Source organism: Lithobates pipiens, unplaced genomic scaffold, assembly GCF_037356315.1.
Source record: "Lithobates pipiens isolate NorthernLeopardFrog02 unplaced genomic scaffold, aLitPip1_a1.2 Scaffold_22, whole genome shotgun sequence".
Classification (NCBI taxonomy): domain Eukaryota; kingdom Metazoa; phylum Chordata; class Amphibia; order Anura; family Ranidae; genus Lithobates; species Lithobates pipiens.
The window spans coordinates 327,406,377-327,429,606 of NW_027507784.1; the positions used below are offsets into that span (position 1 = coordinate 327,406,377).

At 44.6% G+C, this 23,230-nt stretch overlaps 1 protein-coding gene across 1 annotated transcript in view; it reads right to left on the reverse strand.

The window, feature by feature from the left end:
• Nucleotides 1-11,498: 11,498 nt before the first annotated feature.
• CD19 (CD19 molecule) overlaps nucleotides 11,499-23,230 on the reverse strand; it is a 60,787-nt gene continuing 49,055 nt past the window's right edge. Inside the window, exons 8-12 of the mRNA XM_077449615.1 lie at nucleotides 18,973-19,029; nucleotides 17,034-17,084; nucleotides 14,957-15,031; nucleotides 13,279-13,446; nucleotides 11,499-12,865 (exon numbers count right to left, since the gene is read on the reverse strand). Of these exons, the coding sequence (XP_077305741.1) occupies nucleotides 12,825-12,865; nucleotides 13,279-13,446; nucleotides 14,957-15,031; nucleotides 17,034-17,084; nucleotides 18,973-19,029 (392 nt within the window). The 3' untranslated portion in view covers nucleotides 11,499-12,824. The remainder of the gene's footprint in view (nucleotides 12,866-13,278; nucleotides 13,447-14,956; nucleotides 15,032-17,033; nucleotides 17,085-18,972; nucleotides 19,030-23,230) is intronic.

Sequence of the window (23,230 nt, forward strand, 5' to 3'; positions counted from 1 at the left end):
ATCCTTGCATGTCCCCCTCGGATCTACAGCGACTGCACTTCCAAGTGCACTTTAAGTGCAATTTCAAGTGTACTTTACACTTGTAGTTGGCACTTGTAGTGCAAAATGGATTTGCCTTTAGTAAATAACCCCCACTGTGTTATAGCTCAGTTACAATAACTAGCCAGATTGACACACATGTACCTCAAAAATGTTCTGACGTCATAATGCATAAGTGTTGACATAAAACAGATAAGAAGGCAAATAAAATCCATCCATTTTGGTGTCACATGTGTAGCTCTATGCCTGTAGGAGCCACAGGAATTACTGTCCAATTCTTCCCAATTTCTGCCCCACAGCCAGGCACTTAACCGGCTCATTCACTCCTTCTTCCAAGGACGAGTCTAGGGGACATTGTTTTTATTTTTGGAGAACTTGGATAGGTATGAGGCAGACATCTCCCCTCAGTCAGCTACTTCCAAGCACCCGAGTCTCAGGATTCCTCCTTCAGGTCACCCACCTGAGGCTCCCTTGCTGCAGCTTGTGCCTGAGAGGGCAGCGTGACCCTGAGAGGACAGCTTGTGCCTGAGAGGGCAGCGTGCCCCCCTTCGACTGAACACCTCCACCCTGGGAAAAGCCCCAGAGCTCTGTTTGCTCCCAGAAAAAATCCATTCTAGTAGCAAGCCGTCAAAGCCAGCCTCTCTGGGATATGCTGCGGTTGTATCAATATTCATTCTGCCATCTGAATAGCTTCACACCTATTATTCAGAAACTTCTCAAGTTAACTGCATAAAAAGGGAGCTATCCAGGAGCCTGGCAGCAGCAGGGTACACACATCAGACCTGACTAAAATTCAGACCTGACTAAACAACTGCAGCTCACTGAGTACAGTGAGCCAAACTATGCTTTTGCCTAACTCAAATTTACAGCCACACTGACAAATGCTAACACTTAACTAGCTATCCTAGCACCTTGTACCCAGGAGGATGCTACACACATATCAGACCTCAGTGTGTACACAGGTGTGAGTTGTGCTATTTTAAATGTGTATACCCAAGACTAATAATCCTGACCCTTTCCTGTTCTACCAAGGACTAATAATCCTGACCCTTTCCTATTGTGTTTTTCATAATTTAACTTTGCCCAAACTACAGTTTGGTTTGGGTCTATTTGCCTAAATTTGACGTCTGTGTCAGTCTGACTGGGCTGTGAGATGTTCAGCCTGGCCACAGGGGGCACTATCTCTGGTGGCAGGCATGGAACTATGGTCTGGTTAGGCACTTAATTTACTCAGGTCAGTGGGAGTGGCCTTCTCGCTGTGCCCTCTGGGAGAGGGTATTTAACCAGTTGCCGACTGCCGCACGCCGATGTACGTCGGCAGAATGGCACGGGCAGGCATAAGGGCTTACATGTACGTCCCTTGCCTCCCGTGGGTCGGGGGCCCGATCGGGCCCCCGCCCGGTGCCTGCGGCGGTCGGTTTTCGTCCGGGAGCGATCCGGGACGAGGGGGCGGCCATTCATTCATGGCCACCCCCTCGCGATCGCTCCCGACGAATAGAAATCCCCCGTGACATCACTTCCTCTCCTGTAATGTAAACACAGGAGAGGAAGTGATGTATTCTCTCCTCCGTGTCGGTATTTTTCGTTCCGACACGGAGGAGAGCGGATCGGTGAGTTGCACCAACACTCTACACACACAGTAGAACATGCCAGGCACACTCACACCCCCCCTTTACCCCCCGATCACCCCCCCAATTACCCCTGCCCCCCAGTCACAGTGACACCAATGTCATTTTTTTTTTTTTTTTGCATTGGTGTCATTTGTGACTGTAATAACTGTTAGGGCAGTTAGAGTTAGCCCCCTTTAGTTCTAATGTACCCCCCTAACCCCCCCAATAAAGGTTTAACCCCGTGATCACCCCCCGTCGCCAGTGTCACTAAGGCTGGGTTCACATTGCAGCGGTTTATGAGAACGAATGTGATTCGCACCGCACTGCAGTGCAAATCACATCCGATCTCTGTGCGATTCGAGTTCAGCCATTCGCCGCACCCGCCACACCCGCCGCACCCGCCGCAAATTCGCACGGGACCCTTTTTTTGGCCCGCAGCAGAATCGGATCGCATGGGTGTTCACACCATGCGATCCGAGTTTGCAGATCGCACTGCGATATGCGAACTGATCTGGGGGTGTCAGTAACATTTCACTGACACTCCCAGCAGTTCGCATAGAGCAGTGTGAACTGCCGCCGGGAGGCATGCGATGCGGGAACCCGCCGCGGATTCGCGACGTTTCCGCATTGCTCCAGTGTGAACCCAGCCTAATAAGCGATCATTTTTCTGATCGCCGTATTAGTGTCACAGGTGACGCTAGTTAGGCAGGTAGGTATTTAGGTTCGCCGCAGCTTTTTATAGCGCCAGGGACCCCCATATACTACCGCATAAAGCCCCCTGATTGCCCCCTAGTTAACCCTTTCACCAGTGATCACCATATAACTGTTACAGGTGACGCTGGTTGGTTAGTTATTTTTTTATAGTTTCAGGGCACCCGCCATTTATTACCTAATAAAGGTTTAACCCCCTGATCACCCGGCGGGTGTCATTTGTGACTAATAACTGTTAGGGCAGTTAGGGTTAGCCCCCTTTAGTTCTAAGGTACCCCCCTAACCCCCCCAATAAAGGTTTAACCCCGTGATCACCCCCCGTCGCCAGTGTCACTAAGGCTGGGTTCACATTGCAGCGGTTTATGAGAACGGATGTGATTCGCACCGCACTGCAGTGCAAATCACATCCGATCTCTGTGCGATTCGAGTTCAGCCATTCGCCGCACCCGCCACACCCGCCGCACCCGCCGCAAATTCGCACGGGACCCTTTTTTTGGCCCGCAGCAGAATCGGATCGCATGGGTGTTCACACCATGCGATCCGAGTTTGCAGATCGCACTGCGATATGCGAACTGATCTGGGGGTGTCAGTAACATTTCACTGACACTCCCAGCAGTTCGCATAGGGCAGTGTGAACTGCCGCCGGGAGGCATGCGATGCGGGAACCCGCCGCGGATTCGTGTCGTTCCCGCATCGCTCCAGTGTGAACCCAGCCTAATAAGCGATCGTTTTTCTAATTGCTGTATTAGTGTCACAGGTGACGCTAGTTAGGCAGGTAGGTATTTAGGTTCGCTGCAGCTTTTTATAGCGCCAGGGACCCCCATATACTACCGCATAAAGCCCCCTGATTGCCCCCTAGTTAACCCTTTCACCAGTGATCACCATATAACTGTTACAGGTGACGCTGGTTGGTTAGTTATTTTTTTATAGTTTCAGGGCACCCGCCATTTATTACCTAGTCTCACTAGTGTACCCCTAAATTTAGGGGTGTCTACTTTCCAAAATGGGGTCATTTGGGGGGGGGTTTGTGCCATCTTGGCATTTTATGGCCTTCAAAACTGTAACGCCCTTAGAAAGCCTGAAGGCGGTGCTTGGTTTTCGGGGCCCCGTACGCGGCTAGGCTCCCAAAAAGTCCCACATATGTGGTATCCCCGTACTCAGGAGAAGCAGCAGAATTTATTTTGGGGTGTCATTTCACATATGCCCATGGCATGCATGAGCAATATATCATTTAGTGACAACTTTGTGAAAAAAAAAAAAAAAAAAAAAAAAGTTTGTAATTTTCCCGCAACTTGTGGCAAAATATAAAATATTCCATGAACTCAACATGCCTCTCAGCAAATAGCTTGGGGTGTCTACTTTCTAAAATGGGGTCATTTGTGGGGGTTTTGTGCCATCTTGGCATTTTATGGCCTTCAAAACTGTAATAGGTAGTGAGAAGTGAACTCAAAAATTTACGCCCTTAGAAAGCCTGAAGGCGGTGCTTGGTTTTCGGGGCCCCGTACGCGGCTAGGCTCCCAACAAGTCCCACATATGTGGTATCTCCGTACTCAGGAGAAGCAGCAGAATTTATTTTGGGGTGTCATTTCACATACGCCCATAGCATGTGTGAGCAATATATCATTTAGTGACAACTTTGTGTAAAAAAAAAAAAAATTTTTTTTTTTGTCATTATTCAATCGCTTGAGGCAAAAAAATAAAATATTCAATGGGCTCAACATGCCTCTTATCAATTTCCTTAGGGGGTCTACTTTCCAAAATGGGGTCATTTGGGGGGGTTTTGTACTGCCCTGCCATTTTAGCACCTCAAGAAATGAGATAGGCAGTCGTAAACTAAAAGCTGCGTAAATTCCAGAAAACTTACCTTAGTTTGTAGATGTGATAACTTTTGCGCAAACCAATAAATATACAATTATTGACTTTTTTTTTACCAAAGACATGTGGCTGAATACATTTTGGCCTAAATGTATGACTAAAATTGAGTTTATTGGATTTTTCTAATAACAAAAAGTAGAAAATATCATTTTTTTTCAAAATTTGCGGTCTTTTTACGTTTATATCGCAAAAAATAAAAATCGCAGAGGCAATCAAATACCATCAAAAGAAAGCTCTATTTGTGGGAAGAAAAGGACGCAAATTTTGTTTGGGTACAACATTGCATGACCGCGCAATTACCAGTTAAAGCAGCGCAGTGCCAAAGTGTAAAAAGACCTCTGGTCATTTACCAGCAAAATGGTCCGGTCTGAAAGTGGTTAAGATGCGGACGTCACGTGGTTTTGGGATTCCGGTCCAGTATGCTGTGCTGATTACATGGTCCTGGTCCTCCTGACCAGCCCCCAGGAAGGCTATGGCCTGGGATGCAGTTCCACCCGACTTTAATGCCTCGGACTGGCTAGTCCAAGGCAAGGGAACTAAGGAAGGATTCCAAGGTGAATGGGTGCTGTCTCCGGTTCGGGAGATACCCATTGAACTTTGAGCATTCCAGGGGGGGACTCTTTAGAAGAATACCACGTACGCAGGGCTGCTGATAGAAATCATGGGGCCCCGTACAGCCTACCTGATGGGGCCCCCTTTAGCCACATCCCTGGCCCCGCCCCTATACCGAGAGGCTAGGGTATACAGGCAGCACCCCCCACCAATTTAACACAACTAGAGGATGATCAAATGAAATGGAATCAGTATACAGAGGTTAACTTTTTCTGAGAGATATTAAAGGAACACTCTAACCACAATGACCACTTCAGTGATTTGAAGTGATCAAAGGTGGTAGGAGTCAGTATGTGGGATGGCATATGAATATACCAAGGTGGTATAATGATTGGCTTCTAACACGGAGGGCTACACATAGATCAAAATTTGTCCGATTACTGCTAAACTGAATTTTGATGTGTGTGTACCCAGCTTTACCCAATTTCTTGCTTTAGCTGGCTTTTTCCAGCGCTGAATGGTTCCCTACAGCGCTTGTGTATGTTTTACTGACTATGGTGTCCTTTTATGAAGCAGTGAAATCTATTCACTACTTCATTCTCCGGCATTCACAGAGGAGATCTTTCTCCTCTGTATGTCAGTTTATAAAGCGGAGTAGATCGCTTCACCCTTGGAGGAGTGAAGCGATCCACAAACGCTTCTAACACTGGAGAACGGCCCCCCAATACTGCAATCTCGTGAGACTTTACAAGTTTACAGTACGAGAAATTCACCAATACACAGAGATGTCAATTTATTAAGAAGTGATAAATTATCACAGCTCAATACACTGACACACGGTGTGATTAATGTTAGTAAAATAAAGAGTCCCCCTACATAATATATACATGTATACACACACAGACATTATATATACATGTATATACACAAACATTATATATATATACACATTATATATAAATATGACAGGGGGACATGGTTACAGTGTTGGGGGGTCTGAACGAGGCATAAGGAAGTTAATCATCTTCCTCTTTCCTCCTCAGATCCCCCAGATTCTGTCTTCACTCCCCGATTCTCCACCTCTGAGTTGGTGAATCGGGGAGTGTGAATTCTGACACAGATCACCAGTGAAGCGCTGAGATCACAGCTTCATAAACTGGCCGTTTCTGTGTCATTCAACGAGGATTCTCAGTGTGTGGAGATCATCGGCGGGAGAACATATTCAAACACTTCTCCCCCGATTATCTCTGGTTCATAAACTGTTTATGGGCTGTGATCAGCGGCGATCCTCTGGATCACTGCTGATCACTGCTTCACAAACAGACACCTAAGCCCAGTTGCTCACACTTCAGCCCCCCTGCGATGTGATGAGGTTTGGTGGAGGAAGAGGGCTCTGCAGCTGGCTGGAGCATGGAAACAGGTAAGTGAAAGAGTCTATTCCCCCCCCCCCCCCCCCCACACACACACACACACTGCAAGATTGGACTTTATTTCATTTCCTGGAGATGGGTTGTATTATATATATATGTATACACTTTCTTTGCTGTTAATACTCAACTTTATGAATATGTTAGGAATATACTGGGACTTTTCAGGTGCTATATAAATATATTCAACATACAACTATATTAAAAGAATGATTTTGTGAAATGCATCTGTGTGTAGTCCCTGAAAAGTCCCATTATTTTCCTAACATATTCATGAATTTAGCTTTCACTTCCACCAGACCTGTCCTGCTGAGGTGCAGAGCAAGTTTACAGCACAGATTTGTACAGAGGCAGAACGGGGATCACAGGAGAAGAATGCAATCTGTCACCTGTTATCTTGCCTTGAGGAGAGCTCCAGTGTTCTGTCCTTCCCGAGGAGGGGGAGGGAGGCTCGGGTGCTGATAGGAATACACGTCCCCTCTTCTCTTATCCATAGACCCCTGTGTTATCTGAGATCCAGGCTCCTGCGGTGATGCTCTCCTCCTCCCTCGGTCAGCCCTGTGCAGTCAGACTTTTTTCTTTTTTTTTTATTATTCTAAATGCTGTTAAGATTGCTCGGGCCCCCCTACTGGCTGGGCCCGGTACAACAGGGTCAGCTGTACTGGCTTATCAGCGGCCCTGCACGTACGGGTTGGTTTTCTTAACAAGAGCCTGGAAGGGCTGAAGTAACCAAGAGAATCCGGTCTTGTGGATATCGCCAAGCAGGCTGAAAGATCCAGGTATCCTACAAGTGGTTCTACAGCTTAGTTTCCCTACGTGTCCTGTGACAACGTCTGTGACAAAGACTTTGTTCCTGTGTAAACACCTAGTTGGCTGCTAGGCCTTGTGAAAGAGGGACTGTCCAATCTGGGTGTTCATCCAGCTGCGAATAGATATTCTCTGGATGCAGTCAAAGTAAGCATGTTCTTCAACGTTTTTGACTTTGACATTGAGAGTACCTGAACTTTCCTTTCCAACCCTCTGATCCCAAGTTGAAAGACTGTTCAATGGTTTGAGTTTTTGCAAATAAATTCCATTCAAGTGGATCTATTGTCAGCCTCAAGTTACTGGGCCATCTACCACGGGACATCCCCTAGGCGTGGAACAAGGAGAGGGTAACGGTAAGCCCAAAAATAACCAGAAGCTCCTTCGGGGGTTAGTGCTACACTATTCGACCAAGGACTAATAATCCTGACCATTTCCTGTTCTACCAAGGACTAACATTCCTGACTCTTCCCTGTTCTACCCAGGATTAATATTCCTGACTCTTCCCTTGTCTACCCAGGACTAATAATCCTGAACCTTCCCTGTTCTACCCAGGACTAATCCTGACCCTTTCCTGTTCTACCCAGAACTAATAATCCTGACCCTTTCCTGTTCTACCCAGGACTAATAATCCCGACTCTTCCCTGTTCTACCCAGGACTAATAATCCCGACTCTTCCCTGTTCTACCCAGGACTAATAATCCCGACCCTTCCCTGTTCTACCCAGGACTAATAATCCTGAACCTTCCCTGTTCTACCCAGGACTAATAATCCTGAACCTTCCCTGTTCTACCCAGGACTAATAATCCTGAACCTTCCCTGTTCTACCCAGGACTAATAATCCTGACCCTTCCCTGTTCTACCCCTGACTAATAATCCTGACCCTTCCCTGTTCTACTTAGGACTAATAATTCTGACCTTTCCCTGTTCTACCCAGGACTAATAATTCAGACTCTTCCCTGTTCTACACAGGACTAATAATCCTGACCCTTCCCTGTTCTACCCAGGACTAATAATTCTGCCCCTTTCTTGCTCCACTCATAATTATAAAAAAAATATTTTTGCTGCAATTGAGCTTCAAGGTGCATCTAAAGGCTAAAATAAAAAATGTAGTATAATATACTGTACATATAATATACACTCATGGGCCACTTTTTTAGGTACACCTTTTCAATTGCTTGGTAACACAAATTCACAAATAAATAATCAGCCAATCACATGGCAGCAACTCAATGCATTTAGGCATATAGACGTGGTGAAGTCAACTTGCTGAAGTTTATATCAAGTATCAGAATGGGGGAGAAAGGGGCTTTAAGTGACTTTGAACGTGGCATGATTGTTGGTGCCGTACGAGCTGGTCTGAGGATTTCAAAAACTGTTGATCTACTGGGATTTTCACACACAGTCATCTCTCGGGTTTAGGGAGAATGGTCCGAAAAAGAAAATATCCAGTGAGCGGAGGTTGTGTGGAAAAAAAAGCCTTGACCCAAGGTATGCAGAATACCATCTCTGAAAGCACAACACATCGAACCTTGAAGCAGATGGGCTGCAGCAGCAGAAGACCACACCGGGTGCCAATCCTGTCAGCTAAGAACAGGAAACTGAGGCTACAATTTGCACTGGCTCACCAAAATTGGATAATAGAAGATTGGAAAAACGTTGCCTGGTCTGATTTGTCTTGATTTCAGCTGCGACATTCAGATAGTCGGGTCAGAACGTAGGGATCCACCCTGCATTCTATCAATGGTTCTGGCTGGCTGGTGGTGGTGTAATGGTGTGGGGGATATTTTTTTCCCATACTTTGGGCCCCTTAGTACCAATTGAGCATCTTTTAAACCCCACGACCTACCTGAGTATTGTTGCTTACCATCTCCATGCCTTTATGACTACAGTGTCCCCATTTTCTGATGGCTCCTTCCAGCAGGATAATGCCCCATGTCACAAAGCTCCAGTCATCTCACCACTGGACAATGAGGTCCCTGTACTCCAATGGCCTCTACAGTCACCAGATCTCATCCAAAAGATCACCACTGGTATGTGGTGGAATGGGAGATTCGCATCATGGATGTGCAGCCGACAAATCTGCAGCAACTGCATGATGCTATCATGTGAATATGGACCAAAACCTCAGAAGAATGTTTTCAACACGGTGTTGAATCTATGCCACGAAGAATGAAGGCAAAAGGGGGTCCAACCCGTTACCAGCAAGGCGTACCTAATAAAGTGGTCGGAGAGTGTATATTACAGTTTACCAGTCTTTAGTCTTTTTTAGGCTAAGTAAGGGAAAATAACCATTGATCCTGCCAAAAAAATCACATGTCCTTGTAACTTCTGGCGCACAGAAGTTAAATCTCAAACATGGTTATAAGCTTTCCCAGTTATATTCTATGATCTACCAACCCCCCCATATTATAGAATATAAACAATAAGGCTGCTTTCACACTGGGGCGGTATTCAGGCGTTACAGCGCTAAAAATAGCGCCTGTGTAACGCCTGAAAAAAACCGGCCCCTTTAACTCCAGTGTGAAAGCCGGAGGGCTTTCACACTGGAGCGATGCGCTGGCAGGACGGTGAAAAAAGTCCTGCCAGCCGCATCTTTGCAGCGGTGAAGGAGCGGTGTATTCACCGCTCCTAAACCGCTCCTACCCATTGAAATCAATGGGACACCGCGGCAATACCGCCGGCAAAGCGCCGCTGCAGCTGCGCTTTGCGGGCGGGTTTAACCCCTTTTCGGCCGCTAGCGGGGGTTAAAACCACCCCGCTAGCGCCCGCACACCGCCGCTAAAACGACGGTAAAGCGCCGCTAAAAATAGCGGCACTTTACCACCGACGCCGCTCCCGCTGCAGTGTGAAAGCAGCCTAAGAGAGGAAAGAAGTGTTCTGTACTCCCATCCTCGGGATGACAATGTTGCTTCTCCATAGAGTACAATAAGTGTTGTCATCCGAGGACAGGACTTCCCAAGACAAAACAACTATTGCAGCCATCACATCTAAGGAGGACTGACTGGTAAGCTGCAATTCATTACCTATAACATTACTTTTTTGTATATTTAAAGCTGAAAATATAGTAGAGAATGGTTTCTTTTTTTGTTGTTGTTGTTGGCTCTGTGTGATTGATATTTCCCTTTCCCTTTACTTCCTGTCCAAGAGACATAACAGGAAGTCAAAAGAAATCTGCTCTTAGTTGTTTTTGGTACAGGAGTCCTCATTGGAAGATTGCCCCGTACCTCCAGTTGCAGTGACAGCTGTAAAATTCAGTATTTCCCATCACCATTTTCTTGTGATAATAATGGTTATTAGGACTAATACAGAGTGTGGATCAGAAATAAAAACTGTACAGAGGTCTCAACTCTTCTAGAGTGTTTCCTGGGTCCTTTCATTTTCTTTTTTTGCTTATGTAGCGGCGACACTTTTGACAAGGTGTCCGCTTTGTACAAATTTAGTTTTTCCTCAGAACAGTAAAGGGGTTCTGAGGGCTGATTGTGTAGGTTTAACTTTGGCATCAGTTTGACTGGGCTGTATTAGGGTTCTGCCTGGTCATGTGTACAGTGGGTGCACATGACAGGCTCAGAACCAGGCCTGGTTGGACGCTTTAGGTATCGGCGTTTCCCAGAACCAATCAGTGGGTGTCTGGGGAAGGGTACTTAATGAAGTCACATGTTCGGGGTTCGTTCATGAGGCCAGAGCGGCCTGTTCCTGCAGCTAAACCGAGGTAGCCCCGCGAGGGGTCCCAGTCACAGGAGCGTAGGCTGCCCCGCAACATGGTCGGTTTGACTAGCCCCATTAGACCCGCTTGGTCTGGGGCCAGGATCCATCTGTTCCCGAGTCTCGGAACCGGCTGGTCCGAGGTGCAGTAACTGAGGGAGGATTCAAGGCATCCGGGTGTGCTCTCAACTTGGAGGGGCACCGCAGCTCGTGTAAGCGACCGGGGGAGGACTCTTCGGAGGAGGGCCAACAAGCTGGCATACCAATAAGTGCCTGGTTGCTGGGTTGTCAAGGACACTACCGAGTCCACGTTTTCCAGTACTGCCAAGGAGACAGAGAACGTTTCAGGTACTGAGAAAAGGTTCCTGTTCACTTTCAGTTGCAAATTTATTCAAGGTGAGAGACTTTTCAAGTTCTGGATTAAAGTGCTGACTGCCATCTCTGGCTAGAAATTTGTTCAGCTTTGAAGTGCCCAACTGCGAGTGGCTACTCCCTGGGTTGCATTAGAGACTTTCTAAAGATTAGCAGTTCAAGGTGCCTGAGTTTCTTCACCCTTGCCCTCTGTTCCCATACGAGACTGTGTTTGTTGGATGTTACCCCTGCAAATAAAAACCTTTGTAAAGGACTTTTATGGTGCCAGCGTCCAAAGTTGTTGGGTACTAACCCTGGGAACCCCTAGACATGGAAGCCAAGCGGAAGTAACCGGTAAGCCCAAAAGTCAAGGCCGCCCCATTGAGGGTTATGGCCGCTACACTTATGATGTTCAGTCAAGTGATCAAGTGAAATTGTACATTTATTATCAATTATAAAAGTGATATTGTGAATATTTTTTTTCAAAATACATATAAAAAATTACAAAGATCGAAACAATTCCACACAAACAGATGCCAATGAAACAAGTCAATAAATCGGCAACAAGTCAAAGCGGTGCAACATTAAAATAGCGCAGATTGCAAAATTTTTACCAATGCGACAAATAAACAATAAGTCTCAATGAATGTTCACGTTGAATGTGACATGTGACGTAGGAAATAGGAAAACCCCCTATTTGCGACATTTCACAGAAATGTTGCGATTTATGCGACAAATAACTGAAAAGACTGCATATAATTTGGCACATTGAATAGGCACAGGTAGTCAATTGTGCAGTACTCCATATCAACTGTAAGGGCAGCACATTTCTCAGGACATCTGCCTTGTAGTAATGGGATCCTCAGTCTGAATCCTGGCCAGGACACTTATCTGCATGGAGTTTGCATGTTTTGTGTGCTTGCATTTCCTCCAGGCACTTTGCTTTCTCCCCACACTTCAAGGACATGCTGGTAGGCTAACTGTCTCCTGTCTAAAAATGGCCCTGGTGTGATATTCTGGCTGGCTCGCCAACATTAGATAAATTCCCAAGAGTCCCCAGGAAGAAACGCTCTATATAAATTATTTAAAACCAAGTTCATTGTGACATAATAGACAATTTGTGACAATTGTGCACATAAGTTCCATGTCCCTGTGAAATTCTCAGACTGCGCCGCCAATTATCTATCAGACTCAGTTGTCTCTATTATAGACATATAGCCAAGGACAAAATTGTAGTTTTTGGGCCGTTCTAGCAGTAACCATGTGGTCATTGTTTTTCCAAGAGGACATGAAAATGAAGAATCCGTATGTTTCTAAGAGCTGGTCCTTATATTTTCATGTACAAAAGTTTATCAGAAATGGTTGTCTCCTTTTTGGGAAAAAAAGTGAAACGATGGGTTTGTATTGGTCAGCGCCATTGTTGAAAGCCTAACTGAGCTAAGATTGTGCAGTCCAATGACATTTCTTCTTTTCATGCCACTAACAGTCCCCATTCATTAAAGGACAGTTGGTGGTTTTCCTCTTGTTTTCAATTACAACCAAAATTCCACAAGCCTCTATGGTCAAACATAAAGGAGGTCACATGATATCCACATTGTCTCACTATTGGTGGTCCATCCCTGATCCTCCAGGTGTCCTGTTCTTCGTACTAAAAATGACAGTTATCCTTCATTCTAATGGCCATTGTAACATGTCAGTTTTCTTTCATTTTCACTGGACAGTTTACAGTCCATCCCTGCCATGAGGACTCTCAGAAGTTGTTGGCTTGGTAGGACAGGTAAAAGTCTCCATCTGCCAAAAAAAAAAAAAAGGAAAATGAGAAATTTTATTTCATTTGACAAGTTTATCCTAGCCTTACATACATCTCCACCGGTCCGGCTATCCCCTACTCTTGCTACCTTCAGACGATCCCTGAAAACTCATCTATTCAGGGAAGCCTATCACGTCTCAAACTAATCTCCTACCACTTCCATAAACTCATTCCCAACAATTATAACCTTCTGTACCACCTGCCCCACCCTTTTAGATTGTAAGCTCTTCTGAGCAGGGTCCTCTTAATCCTCTTGTATTTAATTGTATTGTAACTGTATTGTCTCCCTTTTACATTGTAAAGCGCTGCGTAAATTGCTGGCGCTATATAAATCCTGAATAATAATAATAATAATCATGCACTTGTACATCAGGTATATTCCAGATATTCGTACTTAGTTGCTTCAGCTCGGTTCCGGTGGGCCACTGTTGCTCTGGTGAGACGTCTGCCATATTTGACCCTGTCTGTTCAACCTCATCTTCAACAGAATGGCCCAGAGAGTTGAGGGAACGGTTCAGCTGTGAGTATATGGGGGCCTGCATGTTCTCATAAGAATCAGCATCTATAGACACAAATAAAATAAATAGGTAATAAGGTTTTATTAAATGGAATCTTTATTGGAAAGTTAAAGGTGAAATTTTTTTGCACAAGAACAGGTCCAGAATTGTTTGAATGAGCTTTTGGAACCATCAGGAACCATACAGACAGAGCCCATTTCACAACACAATTTCCCATTAGGATTTTACCAAAAAGGTGAAACTTTATCAAAATCTCCCAATTTTCACCAAATCCCTATAGATTATACTTTTACAGGTTCTATTGACATTATATTTCTTCAAGTATGACCTTATAGGGCATCTTTTATCATATGCATTTTGCCTGACATTTTAATATTACGGTGAGTAGCATTGTTCTTATATTAACAAATATTATTATTGTTATAATTTTTACTATAGTTTCCTTTTCTTCTTTTATATATATATATATATATATATATATATATATATATATATATATTTTTTTTTTTCTATTGATTATGAACTTATAATGTATCTTTTATGATACAGTATGTATTTCATTTTTATCTACTTAAAAATGTTTATGTATATGCTGAACCCTTTGTCCCTGTTGAGGGGGGACTGGTGGGCCTTCACAATGGGGTTGATTTACTAAAACCGGAGCGTGCAAAATCTGGTGCAGTTCTGCATGGTAGCCAATCAGCTTCCAACTTGTTCAATTAAGGTTTGACAAAAATAAAAGAAAATGGAAGCTGATTGGTCTCTATTCAGAACTGCACCAGATTTTGCACTCTCCAGTTTTAGTAAATCAACCCCAATGTGTTGACTATGCCCCACTTTGGCATATGAAAATAAACTGGATCCATTAAACCTAATTGGGGTCTTAATTCTTGACCGTCTTTTTTGCATCACTACTACAGTGACCTCTGTTGGGTCCATCTATTTTACAGAGAACTGCCCTCTACTACATGTCTGCTAATTATTCTTTATATTAATGTCCAGCACTCCACATACAGTTCAATCTCTTGACACATTTCATGATGCCATGGTTATTGGATTAAGGTAACTGAGTTGCTCACATGACTATTAATCCTGGGGTACGTTCCTGACATTCATCGGAATTGGGAAGATACTTGGGTGAGAAGTGAATCGTTCACCTCTCCCATCATGTTCTTGCACAATAGTATCTGCCTTGGCACATTGCATGACGTTGTGGTCTTTGGATTAAGTTAAATGAGTTGAGTTGCCCATGTGGCTATCAATCCTTGGGTATGTCTCTGACACTCAATGGAACTGAGGAAGCCATTTGGATTAAAGATAAAACATCTTTAACAATACAGAACAAGTCTGGATGAATGTCACCAACTACTACTAGCTATTTAAAACGGAGCAAAGTTGCTAATTACTAGAGGAACCAAATTTCACGTCCCCTATTTAATCTATATGGCAGGAAATTGCAGCTATAGTGACGTATGTTGAACATGGGGAGGTGGGTATTCTCTCTCTAGCAAAAACTTTTTGGAGTAAAAGAGAAACTTAAAAACAAATTTCCACCTTCTTCACGGGTCTTCTCTGGGATCAGAGACTTTCCATTCTTTGGCCCGTTCATGTCTTCGTAGGACTGTGAACCTATGGTAAAGGAATGTTTTCTACATTAGAAATAGAATATACTTTGTAGTTCTGTCCTTTAACTTGATTGTAAATCTTTGTTTAAACCTCCCAACTTTTCTCAGACAAGAAGGTGGCTCACCTTTTAGCACCGAGTAAGTAGTACAAGGAAAACCCCTGACATGTCATTTAAAGTGTTTCTAAAGGCAGAAGTTTTTTTACATTCTCTGCATTAAGGGAAAAACCTTCTGGGTGCAGCTCCCTACCCCCAGCCTCACCTTATACTTACCTGAGCCCCATCTTCACCAGCGATGTGCATGAAACCAGCAGTTCTCCTGTGCCTCTCCCTCCTCACTTTTTAACCAATATTCTCACTGACGCCAATTATGAGGGCACTATTCCTCCCACTGACACCAATGATGGGGTACTATTCTTTACACTTAAACCAGCAATGGGGCACTACTACTCCCAGTGACACCAATGATGGGGCACTATTTCTCCCACTGACACCAATAATGTCATTTTTTTATTACCACTGACCACCAAGCCTTTGGTAATGTTTTTTCCCAATGATGTCAAGGCATTTTCTACTTCCACTAGCTAGCTACTGTCCTGTCCCCCTAAAGTGTGAAGGGCAGTAAACTGGCCCTTTGTTTTGAAAGTTTAGAGACCCCTGAAGTAGACCTTAAGGAGTTAGTAGGCAAAAAAGTATTGGTTCAAAGAGAAGTATAGCCAAAGCTTTTTTGGTCATACTTCTCTTCTGGGTCCCAGCAGTGAACTTGCCTGTGCTCTCCTGTGACCAAGAATCAGTTGAATCAGCAGAAGTGACAGAGCTGCTCCAGACTCTGAAAGGACCCCAACCATACGGTTGGGATCCACCCAGCTGCCTGATTTACAGTTGGCTCTGCCTCTCCAGCCCCAAGCTTTACTTAAATGGTATTATGGTCTACACGTCAGACTGAAAAAGAATTGGTTTCAAAAGAGGAATGGTCTCTTCAAATGATGTAACGTTAGGTCCACTCAAAGGGAACTCACACAGTGAGGGGCCTAGCTGTCTTGTTGATTGCATGGTTCTGACCTAGAACCAGCATCCAAAGATCGAACAACCCCTTCTCAATATGCTTGTTGTGGATCCGAGGTAAGTGTCATTTTAAAAAGTAGACAGCAGCCATGGTAGCCTTTGCATTTCTTTGACTACATGTGTTATACATATTATTTTTTGTTTGCTAAAGAGTTCCATTTACTAAAGAACTGAGCTTCATCAGAGAAGTCATGTTGGAGACCAATTCAGAAAATTGAGTGGAAGATGGGCCAGCTTTTTATTGGTGATGAGCTAGCAAGCTGTGGCTAGTTACAGTTAAAACATTTGGTTGGCGCAAACCTTCTTGCTTCATTGTAATGAATAATCCAATTTAAATAAATGATCCAGCGTACCGTACCCCTGATTCTTACACCATCATCCAGTATAAGTTAAGAGGCTGCAAAACACAAACTGTATACCTTCCACAACAGGATTCTGTAAAATAGTTTCTAATTCATATATATCTATGAAGGTTTCCATTTATCCAAGTCATGGTATGTCTAGTAGTAGTTGGTCACATTCAGTTGGACTTGTTCTGTGATGTTGAAGACTTTTTTTAGCTTCTCCAAGTCACTGCTGTTCTGAACTGAGCCGTTTTTAAACTGGTCCAGTTAAATTTGACCAACTACTACTAGATAAATCATTCATGGTGAAGTAATCAAAAAGTACTGGCATATTACTGGAGCAGAAAATATTTAAAATTAAGGTAGTGCAGTTGGTGGGAAGACATGGTGAACTTGCTGCCCAATAATCCCATAGGGGAAATCTTTGAACAATGGGGTGATATTTCTATAGTTTTCCCCCTTCAATGACAATATCTTGTAAGTTACACCTGGGAACATGAGATTCATTGTATTTTTGAGCTGTGTGAAGGATAAATGGGATGGGGCTGGTGATGGTAGATACAAAGCAAACAGCCATATAGAGTGTTACAAGATCTACCTATTGATCCTTCTTTAATTTCTTCATTGGCATTCTCATAGCAGTCTACATCTGAAAAAGAATCAAAGTAAAGAAGGGTCAGGCATTTTTTTTTACCTATTAGTCATTATACTTCCTGTTCCCATATGCCCACTGCCTTGTGTCACTCCAGCTTGTACGCTATTTAACTGGCTAGCCTTGTGGCCTGTGTTATCAGACTTTGGGTTTGGGTCCTTTGTAATTTATTGAGAGGTGCATCTGATCTGCAGTTGACCTCCTTTTGACCCACATTTGACTTGCAGTTGATCACTTTCAGGCCTGCAGTTGACTTGCAGTTTACCACCTTCTGACCTGCAGTTGGCCTCCTTCCAACCTACATTTGACCAACTTCTGACCTACATTTGACCTACTTTTGACCCACATTTAACCTGCAGTTGACCACCTTCTGACCTGCATTTGACCATTTTCTGACCGGTATTTGACTTGCAGTTGACCACTTTCAGACCTGCAGTGGACTTGCAGTTTACCACCTTCTGACCTGCAGTAGACCTCCTTCCATCCCACATTGGACCACATTCTGATCTACATTGGACTTGCAGTTGACCTTCCAACTCACATTTGACTTGCAGTTGACCACTTATAGACCTGCAGTTGACTTGCAGTTTACCACTTTCTGACCTGCAGTAGACTTCCTCCCAACCCACATTTGACCACCCTCTGACCTACATTTGACTTGCAGTTGACCACTTAAGACCTGCAGTTGACTTGCAGTTTACCACCTTCTGACCTGCAGTTGACCTTCTAACCCAAATTTGACCTGCAGTTGACCACCTTCTGACCTGCATTTGACCATTTTCTGGCCTGCATTTGACCCACTTTAGTTGCTTTTGCATTTCTGTAGGCTTGTATAGGGATAAAACCAGTTCTGATGTGGACAAACACCCATTGTCACTGGCCCTAAGTATCACACCAACAAGATCAAAGATACACCAAGATTGGTGAAGGAGAGGCAATGGCAGATTGCCCACTATATGGCCGTAGGCCTTTGACTAACAGATTATACAGTATGGCAGACATTGTTGTGTTAGTAGTTCAGTCCTAGGTGTACGGAGGTAGATTGCATGGGCCATAAGTAAACAGTACACTATTCCCCTAGCAAAAATACATAACCTGTGTTGGGACAGTGACCACAAACACTCAGCTGGTTGTATTGGCCACCTAGTCAGCAGTCTGAGCCCATTGATTATAAACTGGAACTTTAATGACACCTAGAAACTGTGGGTGGTTGTGTGCTGTCCCTGCCATTCTTAAGCCATGCCACAAATTGGTTATTGCAAGATCTGGCCCTTATGATTACTTCCCTTGTGAGTAGCTGGTATCGATCCTGGTCATAAGTAAAATGAAATCTATTCAGTGACTATAACCCCATCCTATATCTAGTCATTCATAGTAGTAGTAGAGTGTTGAAACCTGTCTGTCATCTATCATTATAAAACATTTACAGTTTAAGTGATACCTTTAATTGGCTAACCTAAAGTGGACCTTTTAGTAACGTTACAAGTCTGCACAAATAAATTCCTGACATCTCATAATATACAGCAACAAAGTAATTTTTATCATTAAAAATCTCTTTCTGGGCTCTAATAAGTGACTAGGCTGAGATGATATCATCAGTCTGCCGCAGGCAGGAAGAAGCATTTCCCTAGTTTCCTCTCCCTTCAGTGATCAGACTTTTTAAAAAGTCACACATTGAGAAGCTGCAGCTTCTGTCTGTGTGAGACATTGGTGTAAACGGGGACCCAAGGAGCAACAGCGACTGTTGCATGCATAGACTTTTCCACTGATCAGGCCAGGTAGAAGACCACAGGCCATAGCTAGGAGGGTCAACAATCCCACTGCCCCTGAGACATTTGCCTGACAATATTTCTTTTAAAAAATTTAAACATTTTAAATATCTCACCATCCGATATTTCATCAGCTTCTTCCGGCGATATCGGTTCCAGGTAAGAATCTCCCCCTGTATAAAACAGATACATTTACCTTCATTACAGTACCTGAAATATGAACTGTCTATATTCGCACACAACAGCCAATAAAATACAGATGTGCCGGCAACGGTGTGTGTGGATTGAGTGTCCTCCCCCACAGTGTTCATTTTAGTCTTGGGACTAAAATGGCATTTTAGTTTTAGGCCCATTTTAGTCTTCTGCAATTGTTTTAGTCGTATTTAGTCGACTAAGGCTGCTTTCACACTGGGGCGGTATTCAGGCGTTACAGCGCTAAAAATAGCGCCTGTGTAGCTCCTGAAAAAAAACCGGCCCCTTTCACTCCAGTGTGAAAGCCGGAGGGCTTTCACACTGGAGCGATGCGCTGGCAGGACAGTGAAAAAAGTCCTGCCAGCCGCATCTTTGGAGCGTTGAAGGAGCGGTGTATTCACCGCTCCTAAACCGCTCCTACCCATTGAAATCAATGGGACAGCGCGGCAATACCGCCGGCAAAGCGCCGCTGCAGCGGCGCTTTGCGGGCGGTTTTAACCCTTTTTCGGCCGCTAGTGGGGGTTAAAACCACCCCGCTAGCGCCCGCAGACCGCCGCTAAAACGACGGTAAATCGCCGCTAAAAACAGCGGCGCTTTACCGCCAACGCCCGCACCACCCCAGTGTGAAAGGGGCCTAAATCTCCAGTACATTTTAGTCGACTAAAATGTCCCACGTTTTAGTCGACTAAAACCTCCAGTACATTTCAGTAATTGCAATTTAGTTGTAGTCATAGTCCTTTGACTAAAATGGCATTTTAGTTTTAGTCTCATTTTAGTCTTTTGACTAAAATGGCTTTTAGTTTTAGTCATATTTTAGTTGTCTCAATTGTTTTAGTTTTAGTCGTATTTTAGTTGTCTCAATTGTTTTAGTTTTAGTCGTATTTTAGTAGACTGAAATAGTATTCATTTAGTCAACTAAAATGTTTTAGTCATTTTAGTTGACTAAAATGTTTTAGTCGTTTTAGTCGACTATTTTAACACTGCTCCCCCACCTCTTCGGGACTCATCAACATGCTAATGAAATGTTTAAAATAACATTTCCAGTTTCCATTACATATTTTATTTTAGACCTAGTCATCACTGGGTCTCTGCGCTCCTCTATGCAATGCAAGCAGTGAGTTGGCTCTTAGGAGGAATTATGCAAATATAAAAATTCCTTGATGGGTCAGTCTGGAGAAGTGGGTGTTCCTAGGCAGGCTGCATGTGGGCAAAGCTAACATGCAACTCTGAGCCTCCATGAACTGAAATCTAATGAAAGAAAGGGGGGGGTCCAGGAACATGGGAGGAAAGAGCTAGATTACGATAGGCCCTCTCCAGCCAGGAAATTAGACAGGCTCTATCTGACTAGCTGCAGCTTCTAATGTACATTCTGAGAAGCTCACAGTGTGCAATGAAATCAGAGTAAGCCATGTCAGTACAGGAAAGGAGATTGTACAACCAGGGCTGGGACAAGGAGGGGGGCAAAAGGGGAAGCTGCCCTGGGCACTGTGGTATCATGTGAGGTGGGGGGTGGGGGGGTGCTGCATGGAGATTTGGGGAGGGGATTTGAGTTGGATGGGGGAAATTGTTCTAGCATAAGAAATTTGGGGGAGAGGGTGTGCTAGGAGTGGCGATTTAGGCAGATTTGTGTTGGAAGGGGGGATGGGGGGAAAAATAATTGTGCTAGGAGGGGAGGGGGATGTGGGGGCTATTTGTGCTAGGAGAGCACTTTTTTGGGGGTGGGGGGATGTGTGCTAGGAGAAGTGATGCGGCTGGGGGAATTTGTGCTGGGAGGGGGATTTGGAGTGAGGGGAGGAGAGGATGTAGTGAGGAGGGGAAATTTGTGGGGTAGAAATTTGTAGGAGGGTTTGTTTTTTTAGGAGGAGGGGATTTGTGCAAGTAGGGATGATTGGGTGGTATTTGTACTAGAAGGGGACATTTTTTGGAGGGGGGGGGGGTTCTAGGAGAGGGCATGGAGGAGGGGGGGATTTGGAGTGGGTGGGGTGTATACTCAGAGGGGAAATTTGAGGAGTAGAGGATTTATGCTAGGGGGTGGCTTTTGGGGCTATAGCCCTGAATCTAGGGTTCATAGCCTCGAGTCTCTGCAGGGGTCCCCAAGGGGGGGGGGGGAGGTGGCTCTCTGGGGACCATGATGTAAGGGGCGGCTCTCTGGGGACCCTGATATAATGGGGGGCTCTCTGGGGATATACACACACACGTATATTATATACATGTGTATGCCCGCCCAAGTGTATGACTTTCTTTACTATGCTGCTATGGGCTCTAGCCCCAGATCTTTTGTAGACCAAGCAATGCTCCTGCTAGGAGGGGTAATTTGTTTTTCGGGAATGGGGGCACATTTGTGCTGGGAGGGTTTGGGAGATGGGGGGGCCCATTTGTGCTGGGAGGGTTTGGGAGATGGGGGGGCACATTTGTGCTGGGAGGGTTTGGGAGATGGGGGGGCACATTTGTGCTGGGAGGGTTTGGGAGATGGGGGGGCACATTTGTGCTGGGAGGGTTTGGGAGATGGGGGGGCACATTTGTGCTGGGAGGGTTTGGGAGATGGGGGGGCACATTTGTGCTGGGAGGGTTTGGGAGATGGGGGGGCACATTTGTGCTGGGAGGGTTTGGGAGATGGGGGGGCACATTTGTGCTGGGAGGGTTTGGGAGATGTGAGGGGGCACATTTGTGCTGGGAGGGGAAATTTAAGGGGGGGGGCAGATTCCCAGCACTATGTACAACTGTACAAGACTGAAGGGAAGGCTGGAGGTCAGATTTCGAACCTTCTGCTTTGGTAAGTGCTGATGTTACTTGTTTTGTACATTCACAACGCCTGTATTTTATTTTTCTCTCCAACGTGCGGAGACATTTCTGCTACCAAAATGTTTTTCAAGGCTCGGCTGGGCTGCTGGAGTCTGCGATGCGTGACAACAACACGCCGGAGGGAAACTGAATTTCATTTCCTCTTCTGTTCTGACTGTCTATGATGTTACAATAAAAAGTACAGAATATTAACAATTGATTATCACTGGGAGGAAGGGGGGAGGGGGTTCTGTATAGGGTCCCCAAAATGATTATTAAGGTGACGCTAAATAATAACCTTGTTCTTCAAAAATAATCCATACTCATCCACTGCCCAATGGCCCTGCCATCTATTTTTCATGAATTCCTTTCTTACTGAGTTTTTCCCACATTCGGAGACTATGGGGAATGGGGATTTTAAAGTGCCTTAAAGCAAATAACTAACATACAACATGCCTTGAAAAAGTATTCATACCCCTTGACATTTTCCACATTGTCATGTTACAACCAAAAGCGTAAATGTATTTTATTGGGATTTTATGTGATAGACCAACACAAAATGGCACATAATTGTGAAGTGGAAGGAAAATGATAAATGGTTTTCAAAATATTTTACAAATAAATATGTGAAAAGTGTGGGGTACATTTGTATGGCGCCCCCTGGAGTCAATACTTTGTAGAACCCCCTTTTACTGCAATTACAGCTGCAAGTCTTTCTGGGGATGTCTCTACCAGCTTTGCACCTCTAGAGAGGGACAATTTTGCTCATTCTTCTTTGCAAAAAAGCTCAAGCTCTGTCAGATTGGATGGAGAGCGTCTGTTAAGAGCAATTTTCAAGTCTTGCCACAGATTCTCAATTGGATTTAGGTCTGGACTTTGACTGGACCATTCTAAGCCCTTGTACACACGGTCGGAGAATCCGACGGAATGTGTCCTATCGGACCGTGTTGTCGGATAATCTGACTGTGTGTGGTATGCATCGGACTGTTTCCGTCGGAATATCCGTCGGACAAAATTTTCAAACTTGCTGGAAATATTTTCCGACAAACTGGTCCGATAGGACATACTCCGATCATGTGTAGAGAATTCGGATCGGACAAAGTGCCACGCATGCTCAGATCAAATTCCTACATCAAAGCTATTGGCTACTAGCCTGAACGTAGTCCCATCGTAACGAAATTACGTCATCACGTTCTGAAAGATCGGATTTTCCGACAACTTTGTCCAACCGTGTGTATGCAACAGTTTCGGACAAGATCCGAGGGATTTGGTTGTCAAAATGTCCGACCGTGTGTACAAGGGCCAACACATAAATATTCTTTGATCATTCCATTGTAGCTCTGGCTGTATGTTTAGGGTCGTTGTCTTGCTAGAAGGTGAACCACCGCCCCAGTCTCAAGT